At 38.0% G+C, this 26,891-nt stretch overlaps 1 protein-coding gene across 4 annotated transcripts in view; it reads left to right on the top strand.

The window, feature by feature from the left end:
* The window catches only part of IPO11 (importin 11), a 74,420-nt gene that overhangs the window by 37,699 nt on the left and 9,830 nt on the right, over nt 1–26,891 (top strand). For all 4 annotated transcript variants that reach the window (XR_014025390.1, XM_081319805.1, XM_081319806.1 and 1 more), the window contains exons 22-27: nt 5,463–5,539; nt 8,502–8,581; nt 10,003–10,083; nt 13,453–13,548; nt 14,815–14,928; nt 18,566–18,687. Coding sequence is in view for 3 of the 4 variants with exons in the window: in XM_081319805.1 (XP_081175931.1) it covers nt 5,463–5,539; nt 8,502–8,581; nt 10,003–10,083; nt 13,453–13,548; nt 14,815–14,928; nt 18,566–18,687 (570 nt within the window). In the remaining variant the exon portion in view is untranslated. The remainder of the gene's footprint in view (nt 1–5,462; nt 5,540–8,501; nt 8,582–10,002; nt 10,084–13,452; nt 13,549–14,814; nt 14,929–18,565; nt 18,688–26,891) is intronic.

The following is a 26,891-nucleotide window of genomic DNA, read 5'->3' on the forward strand; positions in this document are numbered from 1 at the left end:
TATAATACATGAATAGCATAAATCGGGTGTCAAACTGCCAGCTCGCGGACCGGATGTGTCATGCCAAAACTGCACCCACCCCATTGCCAGCAGTGGGAAAAAAGTCACGATACATCACGACAGGTCACATGATGTCGCGAGTTTGGCACTCGTGCCATAAATGATTAAATAAAAGAAAAAGAAGAAAATGAGAAAAGATGTAATAGATGCAATACAAAATATCAGTAAATAAAAAGAACATACAATTGCCATAAAGTATACAATTTGCTATTTCATTTTTCATTGATTAAATAATTAATTGAATATATAAAACTAAACATCATTTTGGGAAATTATAACACTGTGAAATTCTAAACATTACTATTTATATTGATACCACCACTGTCACTATAAACAAAACTTAAATTGAAATCTGTTTTTTCTATTAGAAATCTTTTCAAAACAAGTAAATAAAAATATCATAATCTATTAAGATATATGCTAATCATTACAAGGACAAATTTGGCCCAATAATAGAAAAGTGATAGTTAATGGCCTATATCAGTCGTTTGGGGAATACGCAGCAATGGCAAATTAACAGTATATACCCAGAATAAATGTTTTTATTTTTATTTTTTATTTTAATTCCATTTATATCCCGCCCTTTTCCAAAGACTCAGGGCGGCTTACAAGCTTAGCAGTAGCCTTCATTCTATGTATATGCCTGCTTATTAGGGCTTTCACACACACACCAAGCGGCATTATTACAAAGTCAGCTTAATTGCCCCCAACAATCTGGGTCCTCATTTTACCTACCTCGGAAGGATGGAAGGCTGAGTCAACCTGGAGAGCTTGGATGCGTAGAGCAGCGGTCCTCAACCTTTCTGGTTCTGTGGGCTAGCAACAGCAGTGGGCAGGGGATGGTTCTGCAAAAGCAGCCGAGCCCACAAAGCTTCATTTGCATAAATGGAGTTCCGCACGCTTGCCTGTTGCTTGCGCACCCCAGGGGTTGGGGTCCCCTGACCTAGAGTACAGTTTTAAGGAGAAAATATTTGATGTACCAGTAGTAGTCTTAAAGTTTATAAATAATTTGATGCAATCACCACTTGGGTTCAGTGGGAGGGAATCAAGAACTTAATATTGTTTTTACTTACTGATTTTAGTATTTTTAAAACAACTTATTGTTTTCCACGTAAGAACATGTGCAGGTCTATCTTCCTTTTGTGTTATTACCAGGAAAAAAAAACCAGATTGTTTTATATTGGGATTTGGCTGGTATGACACTCATTGTTCCAGTATAACCTGTTTGCCATTAAAAAGTCTGCCTAGCTCTTTCCTTCCTTGCTTTTGCATGAAAAGGAATAAACAGGAAGTTTAGCAGCTGAGAACAAGAGCAAAATGAAATGAGAAGGATATGGCCATAAGGGAAATACAGCAGGAAACCAAAGGGGACAGAAACAATGTATCACTGCTCAGTGAGCTGCCCAGCTAGAGCATAAAGAAATGGGTATAGAAAAATCCAGAGTGATGGATTAATTTAGAAACCACAGCACAGACTACATTTGAGTAACCTTTGGGTAGAAGAGCTTGGAGCTAACCTGTTCCGGTCTTAAGTATAAAAGGTACCCTCTGTCATGTACAGTCAGATTAATAAAAGAAGAAGGCACAAGGAGGCAGCAGAAACACTGTGCTACAAGCCTGTGTGAAAAGTGTTTTTATACAACCCACAGTAGTAAGCATGTAACTTGAAGGTTATTTGTATTTGGGGACAAAACTGAGTGATATGAATCTATGTTGAGGTTTTAGATCATTTATATCCTTGCATATACTTGATTTCATGTATATATGATATATGCTTATATATGTATATATATATATGTGTGTGTATATGTGTATATATGTATATATATGTATATATGTATATGTATATATATGTATATATATATAGTTTGGCGGGTTGAATCCCGAGTGCCGCGTAACAGAGTGAGCGCCTGTTACTCGTCCCAGCTTCTGCCAGCCTAGCAGTTCGAAAGCACGTAAAAATGCAAGTAGAAAAATAGGGACAACTACGGTGGGAAGGTAACAGCGTTCCGTGCGCCTTTGGCGTCTAGTCATGCCGGCCACATGACCACGGAGACGTCCTCGGACAAGCGCTGGCTCTTCGGCTTTGAAACGGAGATGAGCACCAGCCCCTAGAGTCGGAAACGACTAGCACGCATGTGCGGGGGAACCTTTACCTTTTACCTAACAGGCATAGATATCTATTAGGAAATATTTCAGCCAAGGCAATTATTTCCAATTATTTCTAAATAGTTAACAAACATTTAACACATATCTCCCTTGCTTCTCAGCTAACAAAGTGAGATAGAGCTTGTGGCCTAGAGGTTAAAACAACTGCCTAATGTGCAATCAGCCCAGGTTCGAATCTCAGAAGGGTATGGCTGACTGATGAAAACAAATAAGTTTGAAATGCATATCAGTCTCCCTTTAATTCTTTGTTAGCAATCTAAAATTTACACAAATATGAGCTGTCACTGTTATGACTACTGCCTGTGGATGGCCTTCGGTTAGGCTGAAACAGGAAATAAAGATTTGTCCCATGTTTTGGGCCTAGCAAGGTAATCTAAATAGTTAACAAACCCTTTATTTCATAGAATAATACAGTTTTCTTCTTTATATAATAAATTCTATCACATGTGGAGTAGTGGTCATTGAACTATCGATTCTTCTGGATAAAAATAATTGAATATGGCTTTAACATTTAAAGTTAGGGAGATAATTGTCTGAGATCTCTTGGACAAGTGATTTTTGAGACATAGTCTTGTAATGTCTCTTAACTGATTTATGCAGTGGCAGGAAAACACTAAAGGGGAAAAATTAAGCTACAGTTGCAAGAAAAAGTATGTGAACCCTTTGGGATTACGTGGAGTTTTGCATGAATTGGCCATAAAATGCGCTCTAAACGTCATGTAGAATAGAAAAACACAGTCTGCTTAAAATAATACTACACAAACATTAGCTGTTGTCATGTTTTAATTGAACATAAGATGGAAACATTCACAGTGCAGGGTGGAAAAAGTATGTGAACCTTTGGACTTAATAACTGGTTGACCCTCCTTTGGCAGCAATAACCTCATCCAAACGTTTCCTGTAGTTGCAGATCAGACCTGCACAACAATCTGGAGTAATTTTGGACCACTCCTCTTCACAAAACTGTTTCAGTGTAGCAATATTCTTGGGATGTCTGGTGTGAATCGCTCTCTTAAGGTCATGCCACAGCGTTTCAATTGGGTTGAGGTCAGGACTCTGACTGGGCCACTCCAGAAGGCGTATTCTGTTCTGTTGAAGCCATTGTTTTGTTGAATTACTTGTATGCTTTGGGTCATTGTCCTGTTGCATCACCCATCCTCTGCGGAGCTTCAGTTGGCGGACAGATGGTCGTACGTTTTCCTCCAAAATGTCCTGATAAACTCTGGAATTCATTTTCCCATCAATGGCAACAATCCGTCCAGGCCCTGAGGCAGCAAAGCAGCCCCAAACCATGATGCTCCCTCCGCCATGTTTTACAGTGGGGATGAGGTTTTGATGTTGGTGTGCTGTGCCTTTTTTTCTCCACACATAGTGTTGTGTGTTTTTCCCAAACAACTCAATTTTGGTTTCATCTGTCCACAGTATATTTTGCCAGTAGTGCTGTGGAACATTCAGATGCTTTTTTGCAAACTTCAAACGTGCTGCACTATATTTTTTGGACAGCAATGGCTTCCTCCGTGGTGTCCTCCGATGTACTCCATTCTTGTTTAATGTTTTCCTTATTGTAGATGTGTCAACAAAAATGTTAACATGTGCCAGAGATTTCTGTAGGTCTTTAGCTGACACTCTAGGATTCTTCTTTACCTCATTAAGCATTATGCGCTGTGCTCTCACGCCTAGGGAGAGTAGCAACAGTGCTAAACTTTCTCCATTTGTAGACAGTCTGTCTTACCGTGGACACATGAACATCAAGGCTTTTGGAGATACTTTTGTAACCCTTTCCAGCTTCATGCAAGTCAACAATTCTTGATCGTAGGTCTTCTGAGAGCTCTTTTCTGCGAGTCATGGTTTACATCAGACAGTGCTTCTTGAGACCAGTAAACACAAAACAGGTGTGTGTTTTTAAAGGGCAGGACAGCTGTCAGCAACACATCAATATCATCACACTGATTGGAGTCAAGGTTGGCTCACTCCTGGCTCCAATTAGCTCTTGGAGAAGTCATTAGGCTAGGGGTTCACATACTTTTTCCACCCTGCACTGTGAATGTTTACATGTTATGTTCAATTAAAACATGACAACAGCTAATGTTTGTGTAGTATTATTTTAAGCAGACTGTGTTTTTCTATTGTTGTGACTTACATGACGTTTAGAGCGCATTTTATGGCCAATTCATGCAAAGCTCCACGTAATCCCAAAGGGTTCACATACTTTTTCTTGCAACTGTACTATTCAATATCTGTTTTTGTAAATTGATATACAGATCCAAAGTCTCACAGTTTTCTTAAGATGTATATGGTAGCAGTGAAAAGGGATACTAATATTAGAATGAGAGACAGAAACTATAGATATACCTTTTCTTTCTATGGTTTCTGCATCTCATTCTATTATTAGTTTCTCTCTTCATTACTACCATATACATCTTGTTTTACAGAATTTGCATAACAAAGCAATGCAATCTTAAAACATTATCACATCTCTTACAACAGCAATTTCTGCAGTCTGGGGATATTGTTGTTAACTGAATCCCCTGGCTGTTAGAAAAGGCAACTTCCTGCTGTCTTTTTGCAACCAATCAGTGGGGAAACCGGCAGGAAGTTGTAAGTCCCATGCACACAGTCAGGTAAGTAGCTACTGCTGCTCTGTGAGGAAAGCAGTGAAGAGATGGGTGGAGAATGGAAGAGGGTCAGGCAGAGTATGCAGTAGTGCATGAGTGGCTGACAAGACATGAGTGCAATGGCTGGGGGGAGGTATGTGGGTGGAGAAGAGCACTGCAACTTCAATCTTTCCTTCTAGCTTCCCTTTGACTGAGTGGGGAAGCTAGCATGGAAGATTGCAAATGGTGATCATGATTACATGTCAAGCAGTTGTCAGTGGAAATGGGTTGCCAAGCACCCAGATTGCCATCACATGACCACAGTGGTTCTGGGATGGTCAGAACTCCAGGGGCTAGTCTTAACCACATTCATTCAGTGCCATAGTAACTTTGAATGGTCACTGAATGAATGGTCACAATTCAAGGACTACCTATATATTTTTTTTAAGTTACAGTATAAAGTAATATGTTACCAAATTACTAAAACACTATATTTGTAAAAGAAAATATCTCACTTCCTTTTATCTATTCACATTACCACATTAGTATGTGAACTTAAAAACTGTTCAAAATACTGTGACATACTCTAGTTTCTAGGAAATATTCTATTATTTAATGTTATTTTATTTGTTTGTCTAGGCTAGTAACGTTAGAGAATAGTCCTTGCCTAACTGCAGAGCTGTTGCGAATATTCCAGAACATGTCAGCTCTTCTTGGTAAGCCATCAGTATTTGAATTTAATGTATTCGGATTCAAAAATTGTATAATATTTTTCTTCTATACAAAATTGGGGTTTTTTAAAAAAAATTCATCTAAATATCTGAAGAAGGAATGATATAAGATATTGTAAACCAATCCTTCTGAAAAATTTAAATTCTGTTTAACATGTATGTTGCATGTTCCATTGCATCTGTTATTGCAGAGTCTAATTGTACAATAAATACTCCATTCATTACAATATGTAGATTTATCAAGAGGAGTGGTATATTCACTGTTTTTATATTTACCAGGTAGAGTTGTTGATAAGTTACCTTAAATGTGATCACTTGTTCTATAAGCATTATTGAGCTGTGATCTCTGTTCTTATCTTAAAAATATTAAATAAAAAGTATTTTGGAGATTTTTTTTCCAGAATGTATGTATATCTTTGACCTTTTTAAGATGTATTTTTTTTAGTCTTGTGTGTAATTTATCTTCTTTCATAGATAATATTTTAAAAACCACTCTACTTGTATATGCAGTTATAGCTAGATTATTTGGGTTCCATGTTTCTAGTTAAGGAGAAATGTGATTTGCTTTCATCACAAGTTCCTGCACATAAAGCAGGGTTTGCCAGGAGATTAGCATAATATTTTTTATTTTGGCTTCTGATTACTACAATTCAATATTGTATCTTTACACAATAATCCTCGACTTACAACCATTCATTTAGCAATCACTCGATTTACAACAACACTGAAAAAATGACTTACGAGTTTTCATACTTAAGACCATTGCAGCATCCCCATGGTCATGTGATTAAAATATGGACTTTTGGCAACTGGCATGTATTTATGACAGGTGCAGCATCCTGGAGTCATATGATCACCTTTTGCGAATTTCTGACAAAGTCAAGGTGAAGCCAGATTCGCTTAATGACTGTGCTACTAACTTAACAACTGCAATTGCAGTGATTCACTTAACAACTGTGGCAGGAAAGTCATAAAATGGAGCAAAGTTCATGTAACAACTACCTTGCTTAACAACAGAAAATGGTTGGACTCAGTTGTAGTCATAAATCAAGGACTACCTGTAGTCCTTTTCTGTCAAATCTCAAATTGAAAGGAAAATTATTTTCTTGTGTAATTGTATGTGATTAAGACACTTTAGGGTGCAAAATGTGATTGAACAGTGACAACTTTGGAACGTTGATTTTGTAATTGTTGTTGTTAATTGTGAAGTCGTGTCCGACCCATCGCGACCCCATGGACAACATTCCTCCAGGCCTTCCTGTTCTCTACTATCTTCTAGAAGTCCATTTAAGCTCATGTCTACTGCTTCAGTGACTCCATCCAGCCACCTCATTCTCCGTCGTCCCTTTCTTCTATTGCCCTCAATCTTTCCCAGCATTAGGCTCATCTACAGTGAGTCCGTCCTTCTCATTAGGTGGCCAAAGTATCTGAGTTTCAACTTCAGGATCTGGCCTTCTAAAAAGCAGTCAGGGTTGATCTCCTCTAGGACTGACTGGTTTGAACGCCTTGCAGTCCAAGGGACTTGCAGGAGTCTTCTCCAGCACCATAGTTCAAAGGCCTCAATTCTTTTATTTTTAATATACTTTATTCTTATAATATTCTTTATCAAAAGCCGAAAGAAATTCACTGTTTTTATATTTACCAGGACTGAACGGTTTGATCGCCTTGCAGTCCAAGGGACTCGCAGGAGTCTTCTCCAGCACTATAGTTCAAAGGCCTCAATTCTTTGGCGCTCAGCCTTTCTTATGGTCCAACTTTCACAGCCATACATTGCAACTGGGAAGACCATAGCCTGCACTTTTGTTGGCAGGGTGATGTCTCTGCTTTTTAGTGTGCTGTCTAGGTTTGCCATGGCTTTCCTCCCCAGGAGCAAGCGTCTTTTAATTTCTTGGCTGCAGTCCCCGTCTGTGGTGATCTTGGAGCCCAGGAAAATAAAATCTGTCACTACCTCCATTTCTTCCCCATCTGTGAATCATACTGCAATCTTTGTCTGTGTAGAACTATATTAGGAAGTTTCTAGTATAAGAGTGTCCCAAAAATGAAAAAAAAAAGTTTTATTTTAAATTAAAAACAAAACACTTAATCTCAACAAATCCAATTCCAATCTAAACCCAACAGTCGATTTTACATTATTATTATTTTTATGGCAGTCATTGAGTGAACACCATGGTTATAAAATGAATGCTACAGTCATTAAGCGAACCAATATTTTGCTATGGACGTGGTTTTATCTAAAATGAGAAGTAGCTGACCTTTGAAATGGACAGTATATAAATGTTTGAATGAATTATATATGCAAACATACAGATTCCATTGTACTTCTAATGACATTGTAATAGCCTTCTCAATAATCAGTAATCAGAAATTAAAACCATGGTTTTCAGGAGTAATTTCCAGATAGTATAAATAGATATTTAGATGATTTTACAATAATTTATAAGAAAAAAATGGATATACAGGTAGTCCTTGACTTAAAATAGTTCATTTAGTGACTGTTCAAACTTACACTGAACTGAAAAGGACTGAAAAAAGGGACTTATGACTACTTTTCACACTTATGGCTATTGCAGCAACCCCATGTTCACATAACCAAAATTCAGTGCTTGACAACTGACTCATATTTATGATGGTTGCAGTCTCCTGGGGTCATGTGATCACCTTTTGTGACCTGACAAGCAAAGTCAATGGGGAAGCCAGATTCATTTAACAAACATGTTACTAACTTAACAACTGCAGTGTGATTCACTTAATAACTATGGCAAGAAATTTTATAAAATTGGGCAAACTCACTTAACAAGTGTCTCACTTAGCAACAGAAATTTTGGGCTCCATTGTGGTTGTAAGTCAAGAACTATCTGTGTTACAGAATATTACCTAGAATTCGGTTTACTTAAGTGGTATTAAACTGTAGCAAAAAAGCTAAAATCATCTGATGCTCATTTTCTAGAATTAAGTTCAGAAAACCTGCGAACTTGCTTTAAGATCATCAACGCTTATCTTTTTTTATCTTCATCTGAATTTCTTCAGGTATGTATCAAATCAAATTCAATATTATATATTTCATGAAGCTTGAATTTTCTTGAGTTAATCTTTTGTCCATTCTATGAATAATTACTTCATGTAGCATTGTAATAATTAATTGGCTCTACTTTTTTCTTTGTGTGCTTTACGGTAACAGGATGAGAAATAACTTTGGCCAATATTTTATTGTAGAAATATGATAAAGAATAAACATCAAAAATAAATAAATAAAATTATCCATTATGATAGCCAACTGCTATCTTCCTCAAATTCTACCTATTGGTGGTTAATTAGAGCAGCAAGTTTTTTTACAGTTCTACTTTGCATGGATAAATGGCTTACTTAGCAAATTTGTAGCCAGTCCTATATGTTGGAGAGTAAATTGGAAAAAGCAAATCAAATGTGATCAAAATTGTTTTATTGCATCTGCTTCCCTCAACAGTTCTTTATTCAAAGCACAAGTAGTCCTCAGCTTACGACTAGTTTCTTAGTAACTGTTAAATTATGACGAACCTCACAGCTGCTTACATGCCTTACAAGGATTATGTGTAGATACATTTTGAATACAGTCCTTGAGATATACATGTGATTTAAAAAAACGAAGTCAGTAAAAAAGGATAGCACTGTACAGTTTAGTCAATTATATAATTAAATTTCTGGGCACTGATTATAGTTAATATCTTTTTTTGTGTTATTACTGTGTTAACTTGAAAGTGGATTTTTTATTATTAAGGTCTCTGTACCTTCAGTTTCAGCATTCTTAGTATTTGGATTTGTTTCTTTTATTATAGTACACTGTGTCTAAGAATCAGTTAAATGTTTTGGTTTTATGGGTGACACCTTCCAGGTTCATAAACTAGCTTCATTTAGCAAAATTAAAAGTGAAATATAAGGCTTTTAACCTACTTAATTTTTGTATTTTAACAGTTATAATAGAACTTCTTACTATCTTATTTTTCTTATGTATGCCTCATTGCCTGTCCTGTTAGCATTATTAGAATAGTTGAGACAAATTAGAATTTTGACTATGAATTTTATGTCCCTGTTTCTTCCCTGGGCTTTTGCCTTTTTGGAAAAGTTGTTTCTGGATGCAGTTGAAGTGATAATGAATGAATGGTCTTTCAATGAGTTCATATGCAGCAATGCATAAGCCTAGTTTTATTGTATCCACCTGTTACAGGCAGAGAAATGTTGGAGGAGGAACAATTTTAAAATAATTCTTTTAAAGCTAATGAAAGTAAAGATTATATTATAAGCTTATATTGGACATTAAAGCTAGAAGACAAAACAGCTTCAGCTATATAGAATGATATTAAAATTATAATTATTGGTTTAATAAATGCACATCTTTGCAAATTATGTCATGACTTTCAATAAATTTTTATAAGCAAATTGACAATGGAATTATACATTAATTTTTATTCTAGATCTATTCATCTGATCTCTGCAGATCATTTTGCCAGATCTTAAAAGATGTAACTACTGAAGGTCAAGTTCAAGTTCTGAAGGTAAAGAACTGATCTTTAATTTATTGTTAATTTAATTTATTAATGTCTAGATTTTTAAATTAAATGCAGTTATAAACTTGCTTGCATTTCATTATCTGTTATCAAACAAGAATTGCAGATTTTGTAAAATGGTACTGACACTCCTTATTCAATTAACTACTTCTTAGTCAAATTATTATTATTACTAGATTATATTTATTTATTTGTATCCTGGCTTTATTATTTTCATAAATAACTCAGGTGGCAAACATACATAATCTTCCTCCTTCTATTTTCCCCCCAACAACAAATCTGTGAAATTGGTTGGGCTGAGAATTACTATCCCAAAGTCATCCAGCTGGCTTTCATGCCTAAAGCAGAACTAGAACTCATAATCTCCAAAGTGTTGTTGGACTGTGAAATTGAAAATAAATAAACATTGCTGATGAATATTACACTCTCTTCACTTCCCATCAAATTTATTTTATTAAATATAGTTTATAAATAAAGCACTTAAAAGGCATTTTACTATTTTTATCTGTCCTTTAAAATAATATATGATAGTTTGAAATAGTTTGTGTACTGAAACAATTTAATTTCAAATCAAGGGTAGTAGGAAAAGTTTTATTGAAGAGTGGAACTTTTGAAGAAAATTCCAGAGAAACAAATGTGCGATTGAAGAATAGGAAGAGATGAACTTGAAGAGAAATAGATGAAAAGAGTATATAAAACGTATAGACAAGCTTGTTTTTTAGGAAGTTGGCATTTTGAATAAGAAAGCAAAAATTTAGAAAATTGTAGTTATATATCTTAGATTAACCACATCATTTAAAATGCCCTTCATAAAATACATAAGGGGATTGATAATATTTATGTATGTATGTATGTATGTAGATTTATATACCGCCCTTTTCCCGAGGGACTCAGGGCGGTTTACAGGGCAAATTAAAACAGTACAATATATACAGGTTAAAATAAAATAAAATTAAATAGCCCCAAAATAATTAAAAATTAAAACCTTAACCCAAAACCCTCGGTCCAGGCCGGCAAGCTCGAATAGCCAAGTTTTTAGGTCGCGGCGAAACGAGCGAAGGTCGGGGGCCATCCAGAGTTCCACAGGCAGCTGATTCCAAAGGGCAGGCGCGCCCACCAAGAACGCTCTCCCCCTGGGGGCCGCCAGCCGGCACTCCCTGATCGGCGGCACCCTGAGGAGGCCCTCCCTGTGGGAGCGCACAGGACAATGGGAAGTTGATGCTGGCAGCAGGTGCTCCCGAAGATAGTCCGGACCCATGCCATTTAGGGCTCTATAGGTCATCACCAGCACCTTGAATCTCACCTGGAGGACAACTGGAAGCCAATGCAGCTTGTAGAGAAGAGGCGTTACATGGGAGTATCGGGAAACCCCCATCATAACTCGCGTGGCCGCATTCTGCACCAGCTGAAGCCTCCGAGTGGTCCTCAAAGGGCAGCCCCATGTAGAGAGCATTGCAGTAGAAACAATTATATCAGTAAGCTGTTTTCAGGAATTGTTGTCAAACATCTTTTTTGAATCTTTCTTTATTCTTACTTTTGAAAATTGAAGGAGAGACAAATTATCATTTAACATTCAGTTACCTGAACTAAACGTTTTGTTTGAATAATGCCATACACCACTTGTTATAACCTTACTGATATCATTTCAGCAATCTGTTTTTTTAAAAATCTTTATAATATTTGTTGTGAGAGAATTGCTTCCCATGAAGTGATCATAAAGAATATATAACATCAATGACATTCAATCAATCCATCTTTTGGTTCAAGGCATCGAAAATGAGTATTGCTGTAATGTCTCTCCACTTTATAAGAAAGCCGGATTTTTTGGTTCTAATTCTAACATAACAGCATTCAACTTGGTAAATGGGAACAAGAGACAAAGCTCAACACAGTAGTTGAAAAAATATCAATATGTTCAAATGAATAAAAGCATAATATAGAACAGACATGTCAAACTCGTGATGTCATGTGACGTCGCACGACATATCAGAGCTTTTTCCCTATTGCTGGCAATGGAGTAGGCACAGTTTCTTCATGACTCATCCTGCCCTCTGGCCGGCAGTTTGACACCCCTGATATAGAACATTAGAGAATACCAAATTTGTAGGCTACACAGGGAAATGAAAAGAATGATCAAGGAAAGTAATGGCAATTACTCCAGCGATGCCCTCGACGTGATGTCTTGTTGCCTGGAAGTGGTACGGATCTGGATGGAGAAGAACAGGCTCCAACTCAACCCGGCCAAGACTGAGTGGCTTTATGTACCGGCATCTCGTTTAGTCCAAGAGGTTCCATCTTTGGTTATGGGAGGAGAGGTGTTACCTCCCGTTGATAGGGCGCGCAACTTAGGCGTCCTCCTGGATACACGACTCAGTTTTGAAGATCATATAGGAGTTGTGGCCAGGGGGGCATTTGCCCAGGTTTGCCTGCTGTGCCAGTTGCGCCCCTATCTGGACCGAGATGCTCGACGTATGGTCACTCACACACTCGTTACCTCCCGTATAGATTACTGCAATGCTCTGTACATGGGGCTGCCCTTGAAGACCACCCGGAGGCTCCAGCTGGTGCAGAATGCGGCCACGCGGGTAGTGATGGGAGCATCCCGATACTCCCATATTACACCCCTCCTGCGTGAGCTGCATTGGTTACCGGTTGCCCTCCGGGTGAGATTTAAGGTGTTGGTTCTTACCTTTAAAGCCCTACATGGCCTAGGCCCGGGATATTTGCAGGACCGTCTACTGCTGGGAACGACTTCCCATCGGCCACTGCGCTCACACAGGGAGGGCCTCCTTAGGGTGCCGTCAGCTAGACAATGTCGGCTGGCGACCCCCAGGGGGAGGGCCTTCTCTGTGGGAGCACCAGCCCTGTGGAACCAACTTCCCCTTGAGCTCCGGATGGCCCCAGATCTCCGGTCCTTCGCCGTGGCCTTAAAACATTCCTTTTCTATCAGGCTGACCTGGACTGACAGGGATTTTTAAAATGTTTTTAACATATTATTGGGGCTGCTAGTTTAATTCTTTTTTAACTTTTGTATTAATGTATTTTTATTGTTGTTAGCCGTCCTGAGTCCTTCGGGAGATAGGGCGGCATATAAGTCCCAAAAATAGATAGATAGATAGATAGATAGATAGATAGATAGATAGATAGATAGATAGATAGATAGATAGATAGATAGATAGATAGATAGATAGATAGTAGTGTTGCCAAGAATACAGCAAGTTTATCTAGTCACCAGAAGTCAAGCTTAACTCAAGTGTATCAGTATTGTTTTATGCCATATATATTATAGTACACTTCTTCTCTGTTGATTGAAACAAAGAGACTGTTTGAATAATTAATCTGATTAATATCTTTCAGGTTGTTGAAAATGTTTTCAAAGTGAATCCAGTGCTGGGTCCTGAAATGTTTCAATCTCTTTTGCCATCTGTGGTTCGTGGAATTGTACAGGGGGAAGTAAGGGCTTCTTAGCCATAATGTGTTCCTTAATCAAGAATTAAAAAAACCTTAATAGGGAACTACTGAAAAATTTTAAATGCTTCCTGTATAAATTTTGTCTTCAGTGTTAATTACTGCTAACTCCATTTTTTTTCTTTTCTAATACTATGACAAAGTGAGTTAATGCAGTTTATAGAATGGCTCTGTATACTGGTATTATAATACTTTTTTATTACTTTTAAAATCAGAGTTAAATATGTAGTGCACATTTATAGAACGAGTATGTTGCCATTTCTATATTACTTCTCAGAATAGTGAATTATTTAGATAATTAATTATACAGTTTTATTGTTGGAAATTTTAATATTTTCCCCCTAGAAATTGACTATTATCTTTCAATCCCTCTCAAATTCTTCAGTTTCAAATCAACTACTTAAGGCACTGGGGGATGCATGAGATACAATATTAATATCTTGATAAAATGATATCCTGAACCCAAGATTTTCAATTAACCACATATGTTTTTTTGCTGTGGAGTAGGATAGTGAAAATTGACACTTTCAAAATACACCTCTGCCTTGTGGGAGACAAGATCAATTCCAAATTCATTGGTTTCTCCTGTTTGCCTCAGGTGCAGAAAATGATTAGAGCATCCCAGAGATTATGTTCTAGCATTTATTTTATTTTGAATGTAGAAGAATTCATTATTTTATTAAATTTCATAGATCTTTTAAAAGTTTTTTTTACTTCAAATAGCTGGTGTTTTATAATGCGAAGTGTTACAATAACAATATTTAACACTTATTCATCCACTTGTATCATTTCACAATAATGTACCATTAAATCTTTGCACTGAAGAGTGTTGCCATTGGGAATTACAACAATGAGCTACTTGTTTCTAGATTAATAGCACATTTTAAAGCAAATCCCTCCACGTCATGTAACCTTATATGTATTAACTTGCTTTTTAAGAATTGTTGTACAATCTTTGGCTCCTTTGCTCGCAAATTGAACTCAGTGGCACTTATCTTGAGCAGACATTCATAGAATTGTTACTGTAAATCCTTGGAAGGAATGGGAGCCAGAGAAAAAATAAGATTCATTTCTTCTTGATATTCTTATAAGTACACCTTCCAAATGCCCACATACAGTAAATATATAGTACTGCAAAATTGGTAATGCAGTAGGCCATATGGAATAACCTTATTTAATCAGTCCAGCATGCTTTTGTCATGTTCATACTTTCCCACTGATAAAAAGCTAAAATGACCTTTTTCATTTCAGAGATACCCAGTTGTAATGTCAACTTACTTGGGAGTCATTGGTAGAGTCTTGTTGCAAAATAAAAGTTTTTTCTCATTGCTTCTAAACCAGATGGCTTGTGAATTTAACCAAGAAGTAAGTGATTTATATTTTACGCCTTTTGTTTATGAAAGACATAAATTGACCAACATTTAAAATATTCCTGTCAGAGCAAATTTTTTGTCACTGGAAATCTTTTTTCTTCATTATAGTGCATTTGAGCTAACATTGTTAGTTGAAATTATAGTAGCAGTTTCGAGCAAATCAATTTATTATCTTCACTGATTTATTTTATTTTTTGTTCACTTTAATGTTTGTTGCCTTAGTCATACATATGATACATTGCCTTCTCTTTTTTTCTTTTGCACTTTTCACTTTTAATCTTTTTTTAAGTTTAGTTTATATTAGATATTACTACTATAATATTTTTTTAAAAAATGTGTGTGTGTGTGTGTGTGTGTGTGTGTGTGTATTCGTGTGTATACCTTTTCAGAGGATTTTTGACTTCTTTGACTTTATTCATTGGCTTTTCATTCAATTCATAAAAAAGGCATGGTGTTGATCTTGGATAGCATGACTTATTAGCTAATTATCTATTTATTTAGGGCCAGAGGAAATTAGTGAGGAACTGAATCAGCACATTTTTTAAAAAATTATTGTCACAGTAGTTGGAGTTCTGGCATTGGTCCAGATTGAAGACCATTTGCCTCAGCTGATTTGTTAATGAACAACTTCAGTATCTCATTTCAAAAATCTTTCATTAATTTTTCATTACTGGCTCATGATAAATCATTTAAGCCACTGTATTATTTCACTTATAATCAATTTGTGTGATCTTGCATGAACTGAATCTATGATGTGCTGTTTTTTCTGCTCCTTTGCACAAATCTGAACTTTGAATCATTTGATGATTTTTTCAATAATGCTCTTGATTGCATTAGTTCAGATAACTTGCTCCTTCATAGCCAAAGTCAATCCATAGTTTTAATGTTGTACGCCATTTTATCTTTATCCACTTTCCCCTTAGTCTTTGGTAGAAATTTACCGTGTAATGTTTTTCCTTGTCAGCATTCTTTCTGTGTTTTTACTACATTATTTTTGATATTTACTTTGTTTTTCCTTTACATTCCAATTTTTAATTGAATTAGTGCTTCTCCTTGGCTGTCTTTTACACAATCAGCCAACATATGCTTTTCTTAAACAATAAACCCCTGCTTCTATTTGGGCAGAGTATAATCTATCAATATCTCTATGAGGATGTAATGCATAGTGAACATTCATCACTTTTTATTTTTTGATTTATACATCACTTTTTTAAATTTTTTGGTCCATTTCAACTTGTGTCCAGTTAATTTCAGCAATGTATCGTATCACAGCTGTAGCCCAGGTATTGATGGCATTTCCACAGATCAATTTTGTTTTTAACAATTTTGTCACTCTGGATGTATTTTTACTAATCACATTTTTAACTTGTCCATGCTTGATATTATCCAACTGTAAAAATATATTCATAGGCTTCATCCTATACTCCTGATGATTTGGCCATTTGTATTTAAATTTTATTATTGTTTGACCAAATTGATTGGTTGGTTGATTGCTAATATAGGACGTTTCTGTAGGCCAAACTCCAGTTGTATATATGTGCTATAAATTCTTACATTTTTTGTCAATGTTTGTAATTCGATTTCTGATTTTCCAAAAGTTTCAGATCATCCCTATAAAGCAAATGTGAGATTTTATTAGCAACTTTTTGCTGTTTGGTAGTAAAGATGTGGTTTCTTCAAAATCACTGAAAGTGGAATCATAGCAATGACAAATGATAAGGATGACAATGAGTCACCCTCTCCTAATGCTGACAAGCCAATATTTTTTATTTCCTATCATTAATTCTGGCTTTCACTGTTTCATTATTTTTTTCTATAAACAGTGAAATGTTTTTACTGACAGCAGTTGTTTCCAAATATTTGATGATCCAACTATGCAGTAATGAATCAAACGCCTTTTTTATAGTCAATCAAGACTATATGAAGATTGATGTTTGCAATTCTTCAGAACTGCTTTGTCAATTAGATGTTGATATTTTGTACCTCTGATTTTCCTTTTATTTCCTTTCTGTTCTACTGGAAGGATGGTTTTTCTTATAAATAGTCTTGGATATAGTCTGCTATTATTCCCATGTGTAATTTAAACATTATAGATAAGCTTGTCATTGGCCTATAATTTCTTGGTGTTGCCCCTTTTTCTGGGTTTTTGTTGTTATTACTTCTTCTATGTTATCTGTAGTTCATATCAGCTGCTATATTTATTTATTTATTTATTTATTTATTTATTTATTTATTTATTTATTTATTTATTTATTTATTTATTTATTTATTTATTTACATTTATATACCGCCCTTTCCCGAAGGACTCAGGGCGGTTTACAGGGTAATTAAAAACCAAGATACAAAAGTTAAAAACAAATTTAAAAAAATTTATATTTGTCCCTGTATAAATAAAACCCCAGTTAAAATAAAATTAATCCTCAGCCTGGGCCAGAGAGCTCGAAGAGCCAGGTCTTCAGGTCCCGGCGGAATGAACGGAGGTCGGGGGCAGTCCTCAGCTCCACTGGCAGCTGGTTCCAAAGGGCAGGCGCCCCCACTGAGAAGGCCCTATCCCTGGGTGTCGTCCGCCGGCAATCTCTTACCGGTGGCACCCTGAGAACACCCTCCCTGTGGGAGCGCACTGGACGAAGGGAACTTGATGCCGGCAGCAGGTGTTCCCTCAGATATCCCGGACCCAAGCCATTTAGGGCTTTATAGGTCATCACCAGCACCTTGAATCTCACCCGGAGGGCAACCGGAAGCCAATGCAGCTCGCGGAGTAGAGGTGTTACATGGGAGTATCGGGAGACCCCCATCACAACTCGCGCGGCCGCATTCTGCACCAGCTGAAGCCTCCGAGTGGTCCTCAAGGGCAGCCCCATGTAGAGAGCGTTGCAGTAGTCTAAACGGGAGGTCACGAGCGGGAGGTCATTTGCTATTGTTATCTGAGTTTCTTTTATCATTTACTATGTTTTGAGGTCTTACATTTGCTAGTAATATTGGTATCTGTATTCATTCTTTTATATGTTCATAAGTAATTACAATTTGTTTATTCTGCCTCAAATATTCATTGAGCTATCTTTTAATTATCCACCTTCCAGTTTGTATTTCCCAGTGGGCTTAAATTAATTGAATACATAAAAAATTGTCTCAAAGCAGTCATTTTCTGTATAATGTTCAGTCATTAAATAATAACAAACTATTTAATTTATTTAATGTTTCTATCAAGGGAAATTCACTTTATTCAGCAAGGATACTTTAGAAGATAAATCCTGCTTAGCAATTATGATTAAAGAAACAGCATCAGATATCAGGCTTTGTTTTTAAGAGATTTCACAAATAATTTTAGAAGGGATTACGGTAATATGTAGCTTCATGAAATGTATGTTGACACATTCATTTTTATCTTGAATTTAGATCTCTTATGTAGTTTATTTTCACATATGCCATACATAGTTTTGTCCGCAGCCATATGCATGTTTTCTTTATAGTGTTCAAAATTATTGTTTTGTATTTTGGAGTCCAAATTAATTGATTATTCTATTGGCAGAATAACAAAACCTATAACATGTAAAAAAAAATTGTGCTGCAAATAGCTAGGTTGTTTATCATGCTTATATGAGATTTTAACTAACATTGTTTTTATCTAGCCAGACCATCTCCTTGGACACATAATTGAAATGTGGGTTGATCGCATGGATAATATAACACAGCCAGAGAGAAGAAAGCTTTCAGCTTTGGCTTTGCTTTCATTACTGCCATCAGACAATAGGTAAGCAACACTTTAGATTTATTGGCTACAAAATACAGTGAGCAGTTAGCCTTGTCAAAGTGCAACTTTCATTTTTGAATTTTCTTTGATTCAAATCCTCACAAATTTGTTGTCCTATGAATTTAAATATACATCCTCTACGTATAGTTATTTGCACAGTGCTTTGGATTCTGGTTCCTGACTGATATTATGTGAATGTTTTAGTTTCATCTTTTTTTTTTGTTGGCCATAGGAATAAACAGTTAAACAAGATAATACAAAACAAAATGAAAACTACTGAATTCGTTGACATTATGGATGCTTCTGTTGAGCTTAAGGAAAACAACTTCTTAACTATGAAAGTCAGTTTGATTATTGTAGTATTGGATACTAGCGTTGAACCCAGATACATCATTTTTTCATCCATAAAGATGTTTCATCTAGTACAGACATTCTGGTGGAAATAAAGGAGATATACTTTTGCTCAAGAAATATTCCCATCCTTCCAGATCAAGGCCCCTGAGCTCAGGCTAGTGTACTTTAATGCCAGGTCCGTTGTGAATAAGGCTCCCCTCGTTCGGGATCTGATCGAGGAGGAATGTGCGGACCTGGCATGCATTACGGAAACCTGGTTGGGCCCAGAGGGAGGTGTCCCTCTGACTGAACTTTGCCCTCCAGGTTTCCGTGTGCTTCACCGGCCTCGGGCTCAGGGCAGGGGCAGGGGTGTGGCGGTGGTTATACGGGAGACCTTATGTCCGCAGGAGGCCACTGTCGTACAGATAGTCGGGTGTGAGTCACTCCTGAGGTGCGGCCCTGGGGCTCAGTTGGGCCTGTTGCTAACGTACCAGGCGCCCAGCTGCGTGGCAACAGCCTTGCCTGAGCTTGACACCCTCTCAGGGTTGGCGGTTGCGTTTCCCAGACTTATAGTTCTGGGGGACTTTAACCTGCCTTTCCTGGGGGGGTCGTCAGAGTTGGCTTGGGAGTTCATGGCCTCCATGACGGCCATGGACCTGACCCAAGTAATTGAGGGTCCGACGACCTTGTCTTCTTATCTGGACAGTGGTTTGATGATCTGGGAGGGGGTTCGCCAACTATTGTCCCCGTCATGGACCGATCATTGGTTGGTCTTCCGCTTTGCCACCCCTCGCCGCTGGGCTGCGGAGCCGACCAGGTGGTTCCGCCCCAGGCACCTAATGGATCCAGAACGGTTCCAGACGACGCTTGGGTCTATACCTATCTCACTCACAGCCTGGCCGACGCCTTGGTGGATGCCTGGGAAAGGGCGGCCACCGAGGCGCTCGACCGTGTTGTACCCTTGCGACCTCTGACCCAGCACAGATCCCTTTGGGCTCCATGGTTTTCTGTGGAGCTCCGGGAAATGAAGCACCAGAGACGGGGTCTGGAGAGCTGTTGGAGATCCAGCCGGTCCGAATCTGATCGATTGCGGTTAAGAACCTCAACGAGGTCTTATCTTGCCACGATGGAGGTGGCGAAGTCTAACTACTTCGCTGCCCTCATCGCTTCCGCAGATAATCACCCGGCTGCCCTGTTTAGTGTGACTCGCTCCCTCCTTAATCAGGAGGTGAGGGAGAAGCCCTTGCAGGGGCGGGCTGAGGAGTTTAGTCAGCATCTGACGGATAAAATCGCTCAGATCCGGGCCGGTCTGGACTCCGACTGGGCAGAGTCGGACGGGGGGGGAGACGAGCGGTCTTGGAAATATTATCTGGGATGAATTCGATCTTGTAATTCCAGAAGAGGTGGACAGGATCATGGGGAGGCTGAGTTCCACCACGTGTTTGTTGGACCTGTGCCCCTCCTGGCTGGTGTATGCAGCTCGAGAGGGGACACGAGGCTGGATCCATGCAGTAATAACTGCTTCCTTGAGGGAGGTTAGCTTCCCTGCTGCCTTGAGGGAGGCGGTGGTGAGGCCCCTCCTCAAGAAGCCTGTCCTGGATCCAGCTGTTTTGAACAACTATCGTCCTGTCTCCAACCTTTGCTTTGTAGCGAAGGGTGTTGAGAGCGTGGTGGCACGTCAGCTCCCTCTGTTCCTGGAGGAAACTGACTATCTGGACCCGTACCAATCGGGCTTCAGGCCTGGGTACAGCACAGAGACGGCATTGGTCGTGCTGATGAATGATCTCTGGCAGGCTCGGGACAGGGGTTGTTCCTCTCTCCTAGTCCTATTAGACCTCTCAGCGGCTTTCGATACCATCGACCATGGTATCTTGCTGCAGAGTCTCGGGGTTGGGAGTGGGGGGGCAACTGTTCTACAGTGGTTCTCCTCCTACCTCCTGGGCCGCTCGCAGTCGGTGTTGGCAGGAGGGCAGAGGTCAGCCCCGAGGCCTCTCGTTTGTGGAGTTCCTCGGGTCAGTCCTTTCTCCCCACTTGTTCAACATCTATATGAAGCCGTGGTTTTGGGGTGGGGTATCATCAGTACGCTGATGATACCCAGCTTTTTCTCTCCCCCCCGAACCAACCCAGTGATGCCCTCAACGTGATGTCCCGTTGCCTGGAGGTGGTCCGGGTCTGGATGGGGAGAAACAGGCTTGAACTTAATCCCGCCAAGACTGGCTGTGCATACCGGCATCTCGGATTAACCAGTCTATTCCATCGTTAATTATGGGGGGTGAGGTGTTACCCCCCGTAGATAGGGCCTACAACTTGGGCGTCCTCCTGGACTCACGGCTCAGTTTGGAAGATCATATAGGAGCCGTGGCCAGGGGGGCTTTTGCCCCGGTTCGCCTGGTGCACCAGTTGCGGCCCTATCTGGACCGAGACGTCCTACATACAGTCACTCATGCACTTGTGACCTCCCGGATAGACTACTGCAATGCTCTCTACATGGGGCTGCCCTTGAGGACCACTCGGAGGCTTCAGCTGGTGCAGAATGCAGCCGCACGAGTTGTGATGGGGGTTTCCCGATACTCCCATGTAACGCCTCTTCTCAGTGAGCTGCATTGGCTTCCAGTTGCCCTCCGGGTGAGATTCAAGGTGCTGGTGAGGACCTATAGAGCCCTAAATGACATGGGTCCGGACTATCTTCGGGAGCACCTGCTGCCAGCATCAACTTCCCATCGTCTTGTGCGCTCCCACAGGGAGGGCCTCCTCAGGGTGCCGCCAGTCAGGGAGTGCCGGCTGGTGGCCCCCAGGGGGAGAGCGTTCTCGGTGGGTGCGCCTACCCTTTGGAATCAGCTGCCTGTGGAACTCCGGATGGCCCCCGACCTTCGCTCGTTTCGCCGGGACCTAAAAACTTGGCTATTCGAGCTTGCTGACCTGGACTGAGGGTTTTGGGTTAAGGTTTTAATTTTAATTATTTTGGGGCTGTTTAATTTTATTTTATTTTAACCTGTATATATTGTACTGTTTTAATTTGCCCTGTAAACCGCCCTGAGTCCCTCGGGAAAAGGGCGGTATATAAATTGAAATAAATAAACGTTGGAGGGCTTAAGCAGCTACTGAGGAAGAGGCAAACCTGGAAAAAAATTAATGTAAATCAAAAATAAATAAAATTTCATGATTTAAAGATTAATAGATTTAATATTTTTTCTGAGAAGGCCTTCAGAACAAATCTTAGACCCAACTGGAGAAGACGACTGCATTCCAGGGCTGGCAGGCAGAATAGTCCCATATGGGCAGCTATTTAAGGTTCCTCTTCATATTCTCAGATTTTACAGATTGAATAGTAGTTATGAGATTTGGTCAGTTAAACCCAAAGTTTAATTTACTGGATTTATATAAATAATGGCAATTGGTACAAACAAGAAAACTGATCAACCAAAAAAAAGTTTAGTAAATGTCTAATTTCATTTTTTAAAAATTTAGAAAATGTGCTTCCAACTTAATTAACAGCTCTGGGTAACTTAGAAAAATACAGTAAAAAATTAAAGCTTCATAAAAAACAAGAAACATTAAAAAGAGTTAATATTAAGTATTAAATATTCTCTCATCTCCCTGAGCTTAATGCATGCTTCTCTGCCTGTTGTTGCTGTACTTTCTCCAAGATCATCATCATGAATCCCTATAATGAGATAACTAATATCCTAAAAGAGGGAAATAACATTCAAAACTATGTTGGTATGGTGCAGAACTGCACTGAAAGTAACAAAATAAAATTTAATAGAGAAGTTACTTAGGAAGCAAAAATCAAATGTATGGGTGGGGGTGGGAATATCTGGTTGGTAATGACGCTTGAGGAAAAAACCCCTCAGAATAGCAGTTGATTGCAAACTGAATATGAGCCATCAGCATAATATGACTGCCAGAAAGGCAAATGAAGTTTTGGACTGCATCAACATCATAATTTACAAATCACAGGAAATAATTGTTCGTACTCTATTTTGGCCACGCCCCATTTCAATTACTATATCCAGTTCTGAAGGCCACGCTACAAGAAGAAGTCAGAGAAATTGGAACAATTTCAGAGAACAGCAACAAGGATGATCAGCAGATTAGGAAATTATCAGCGAAAAGAGAATGACTGATCTAGTTATATTTAGCCTTTTATAAAGTCAGCTGAAAAGAAATACAATAGCACTTTTCAAATATTAGAAAACATGTCAAGAAAATGAAATAAAGGTATGTTCTCTCTTATTCCAGAATCAATGGAATAATTAACTTAACCATAGGAGGTAAAGTCTGACTAAACGCTAGGAAAAAAAGAGTGTTTCCCTTTCCCTCTCCATGAAGTGATGGGATGCATTCAAGTGAAGTGTAAACAGCTGTGTCTGTGCTTTAATTTGGATTACTGTTCTGATTAGATTTAATCCTGGATTTAATGCCTAATTGGTCATCTTTCTATGTCTCTCTATTGTCTAAGACTCTAAGTACACCCCCAACCAGAACATTTATATTTCCTGAATCCTAAAATCCTGTCCTGGAATCAGTAATATTTTGCCCATATTTAGTTTTAGATTGTTCTTCCACATCTATTTCCATTCTTTACTGTTTGGACCCATTTAGAAACCCTGAATTTACCCAACTTCAAGGAAAGGATTCTATTCAACATATTGGTAACATGTTCCTAATCTGTGAATGAACCTTCATATAACACAAAGAAGAGTGAAGAAAAGCCTTGCTAGACTCCTTAGGAAATCTCCTAGAAGGTTTAATAGATGCCTCTCAATATCTTTAATAATGCTGCAAGAAAAGGGGAGTGGAAATATTTTAAAGTGGTACCTATAAACCAAATCCAGATCTAAATCTTCTAATTAAAACAACATGCTAAATGATATTAAACATGATAGGTGGTTTAATACCATCAAGATACCATGGTCAACAATATCACTACATCCAGGAATATCAGGAAGATTTTATTTCCCTTTGTCTTTCTCTTGGTAATAAGCATCTTGTCAGAACAGCCACAGCCATTTTTTGTTTTATACCCAGTATAGATATCAAAAGAATTTGGAAAGGCAACCATTATGATAAGTTTCAATGAAAATGAAATGAAAATAAATTATTGGCATCAGAGCATTTGTTAAAATTGTCCAACCAAAGATGACTTCTTAAGCAAGGGCCTTGGAAGCACCTCCTTGCAGAAGATGGGACTCTTTATATATAAAATAAATGTTAATACATTGAGTGATAATTGACTAGATCAGGCCAATTAGAGGACCCTTTTTTCCTATTGTAGCACAACGTTTTCTCTTAAAAGAGAACTTTGAGAAATCAGATGTCTTATCTATTCAGTAGCATTTGTTAGGACTACTTCATATTCAAAAATAGCACCAGTCTGAGATCAGTACCACTAGTATTGTGGAACTTCAAGCAGTTAATTTCTGAAGTTATTTAGTTCTGTTGCTCCAGAGGAAACACATTGGAGACAGCTCTGATCGTTTATAGTTATGTTGGCATGCTTTTCTTAGTGGAAAATTCTGCCTTCTTCTAAAGCAATGTAATTATTTTCTGGATGCCTTGGGGAAGTGCTTTGCTGTGCCTCCAGAAAGTGGACACTTATTTATTTTTACTTCATTCTCCCTTGCTGTGAAAAAGCAAATGCAGCAAACGAAGAATAAGGAAAAGTGGAAAGCCTCTGTGGTTTATAATGCTGTCATATTGGCCAAATAGAAGGTGTGCTGGCTGGCTGAAGGGGGAAAAAAAGCCAGCTTTACAAAAAAAATCTGGTGGCAGTGAAGCAAAGACAAGGGCATTATGGAAGTGGCCACAAATTAGCAACTGATTCTTTTATAACCATATACTATCATTTTTGCCACCTATAACTTCCTTCTATGTGCATTCAAGCGTTCTGTATGGACCATAACACTAATTTTAATGGTAATTTGATTGGGGAATTTCTAAGTTTGAATACAGTGAAATATTTCCTTCTCTGCTTATAAGCAATTGCTTTCACCATTTACAAGCACCTTACATCTTAAATTGCTCTTATATTTAGATTTGCTTCAACATATTCAGTAGTTAGAGAAGAAAAATAAATCAAGGTTAGTTTAAATCAAGTTAGAGATTTTTTCCATCAGCATTTCAGAACTGCAGATAAAAGGACTTCCTGTCTCTCAGTTTCCTGTATCCATGGTAACTTGATTTCAGCCAGTCATTGTAGAGGAGCCGATGGGAAGAGTAGTATTTCCTGTAGGAACAGTTGCAGAACTGGTAGTGTGTGAGAAACTTCAACAGAAGGAAAACATTTAACTGATAAAATGAGTTTCATGTTCTGGGTGAGAACAATTTTAATATATTTTAAACTTAGAACAGTAGAAATGTTGTTAATATAAGCTATGTGCAGCTATAAAGGATGAACCATTAAAGGTTGAAGAATGTAATTTATAGCTTAAAATATAACTTACCTGGCAATTTTGTAACAGAACTTTTACATTCTGTTTAAATAATGTAAGCATTTAATTTTTATCGTTAACAATCTTCAAATATAGTAAATGTAAATTTAATTTTAACTATAAATGTTGGAATAAAATAGATACAGGTAGTCCTTGACCTACAACAGTTTGTTTAGTGACTGTTCCAAGTTAAAATGCAACTGAAAAAAGTGACTGCAGTGTCCCAGGGTCATGTGATCCCCTTTTGCGACCTTCTGACAAGCAAAGTCAATGGGGGAAGCCAAATTCACTTAACCAAGTTACTAATTTATTAACTGCAGGGATTCAGTTAACAAATGTAGCAAGAAAGGTCGTTAAAGTGTGGCAAAACTCACTTGTTAAATGTGTCACTTAGCAACAGAAATTTTGGGTCAATTGTGGTCGTAAATTGAGGACTATAAAGCACTTCTAAATAACTGTATAGGTAATACTGATAAAAATAGTGAGCTACAAGAATTTTGAATAAGCATTTTTTTAACTTTTTTCCTGATAGCGCAGTCAAAGGTGACTTGGACAGTCAAAGCCTGGGATATGTATCAACTTCATCACTTTGAGTCATTTCAACATATTTTTAATTGTCTTCTGCTGATGATGATCCAAAAGGATATATTTTGTTGTCCATCAGTTTGCCAGCAGTGTATAGGCAGACAAGTTGACTGCCGTAATTCAAGTCTTTCTTTTATTCCAAACAATTTTCCACAGAATACTTTATTTCTCTACTTAAGTGGCAACAATATATCACACATAACTCCAAATACACTGATAAGCCTCCAGCAGCTTATTGTACTACACTTGGACAATTCTGGCATTTTATATGTATATCCAAATATATTTGCTGAATTGAAAAAATTATGCTATCTACAGCTGAATAATAATCATATAAAACATTTGTATCCTGGAACATTTGAAGGACTTTCAAATCTTCATTCTTTATATCTTCAGAATAATGAAATTGACTTTGTTTCTGAAGGATTATTTGGTAACCTCACTTCAGTTCATTATCTAATGCTGCAAAACAATCACCTCAGGATCCTTGGTAGCCGCGTTTTCTTTGGCATGATTGATCTTCGAATTCTTAACCTAGCAAACAATAAGATTTCACAAATATCAGACAGAGCATTCCAGCACCTTGATAATCTTACAGGCTTGCACCTCGAAGGAAATAATTTAACATGTGTGCCATCCACTGCGTTTCTAGTACTGAGCAAACTTCAAAAACTTTCATTGTCACGAAACCCTGTTGGGTCAATTCCTCCTTTTGCATTTAAAGGACTTAGCAAGCTTGAATATCTATTTTTAAAAAGTGCTAAAATAAACACTATTAATGCAAACGGATTTTCAGGTTTAGTTAATCTTAAAAAGCTAGTTTTGAGCGATAATAATTTAGTGAACATCAAT

This window comes from Vipera berus, assembly GCF_964194415.1.
Source record: "Vipera berus genome assembly, chromosome: 2".
In the NCBI taxonomy this organism is placed as follows: Eukaryota; Metazoa; Chordata; class Lepidosauria; order Squamata; family Viperidae; genus Vipera; species Vipera berus.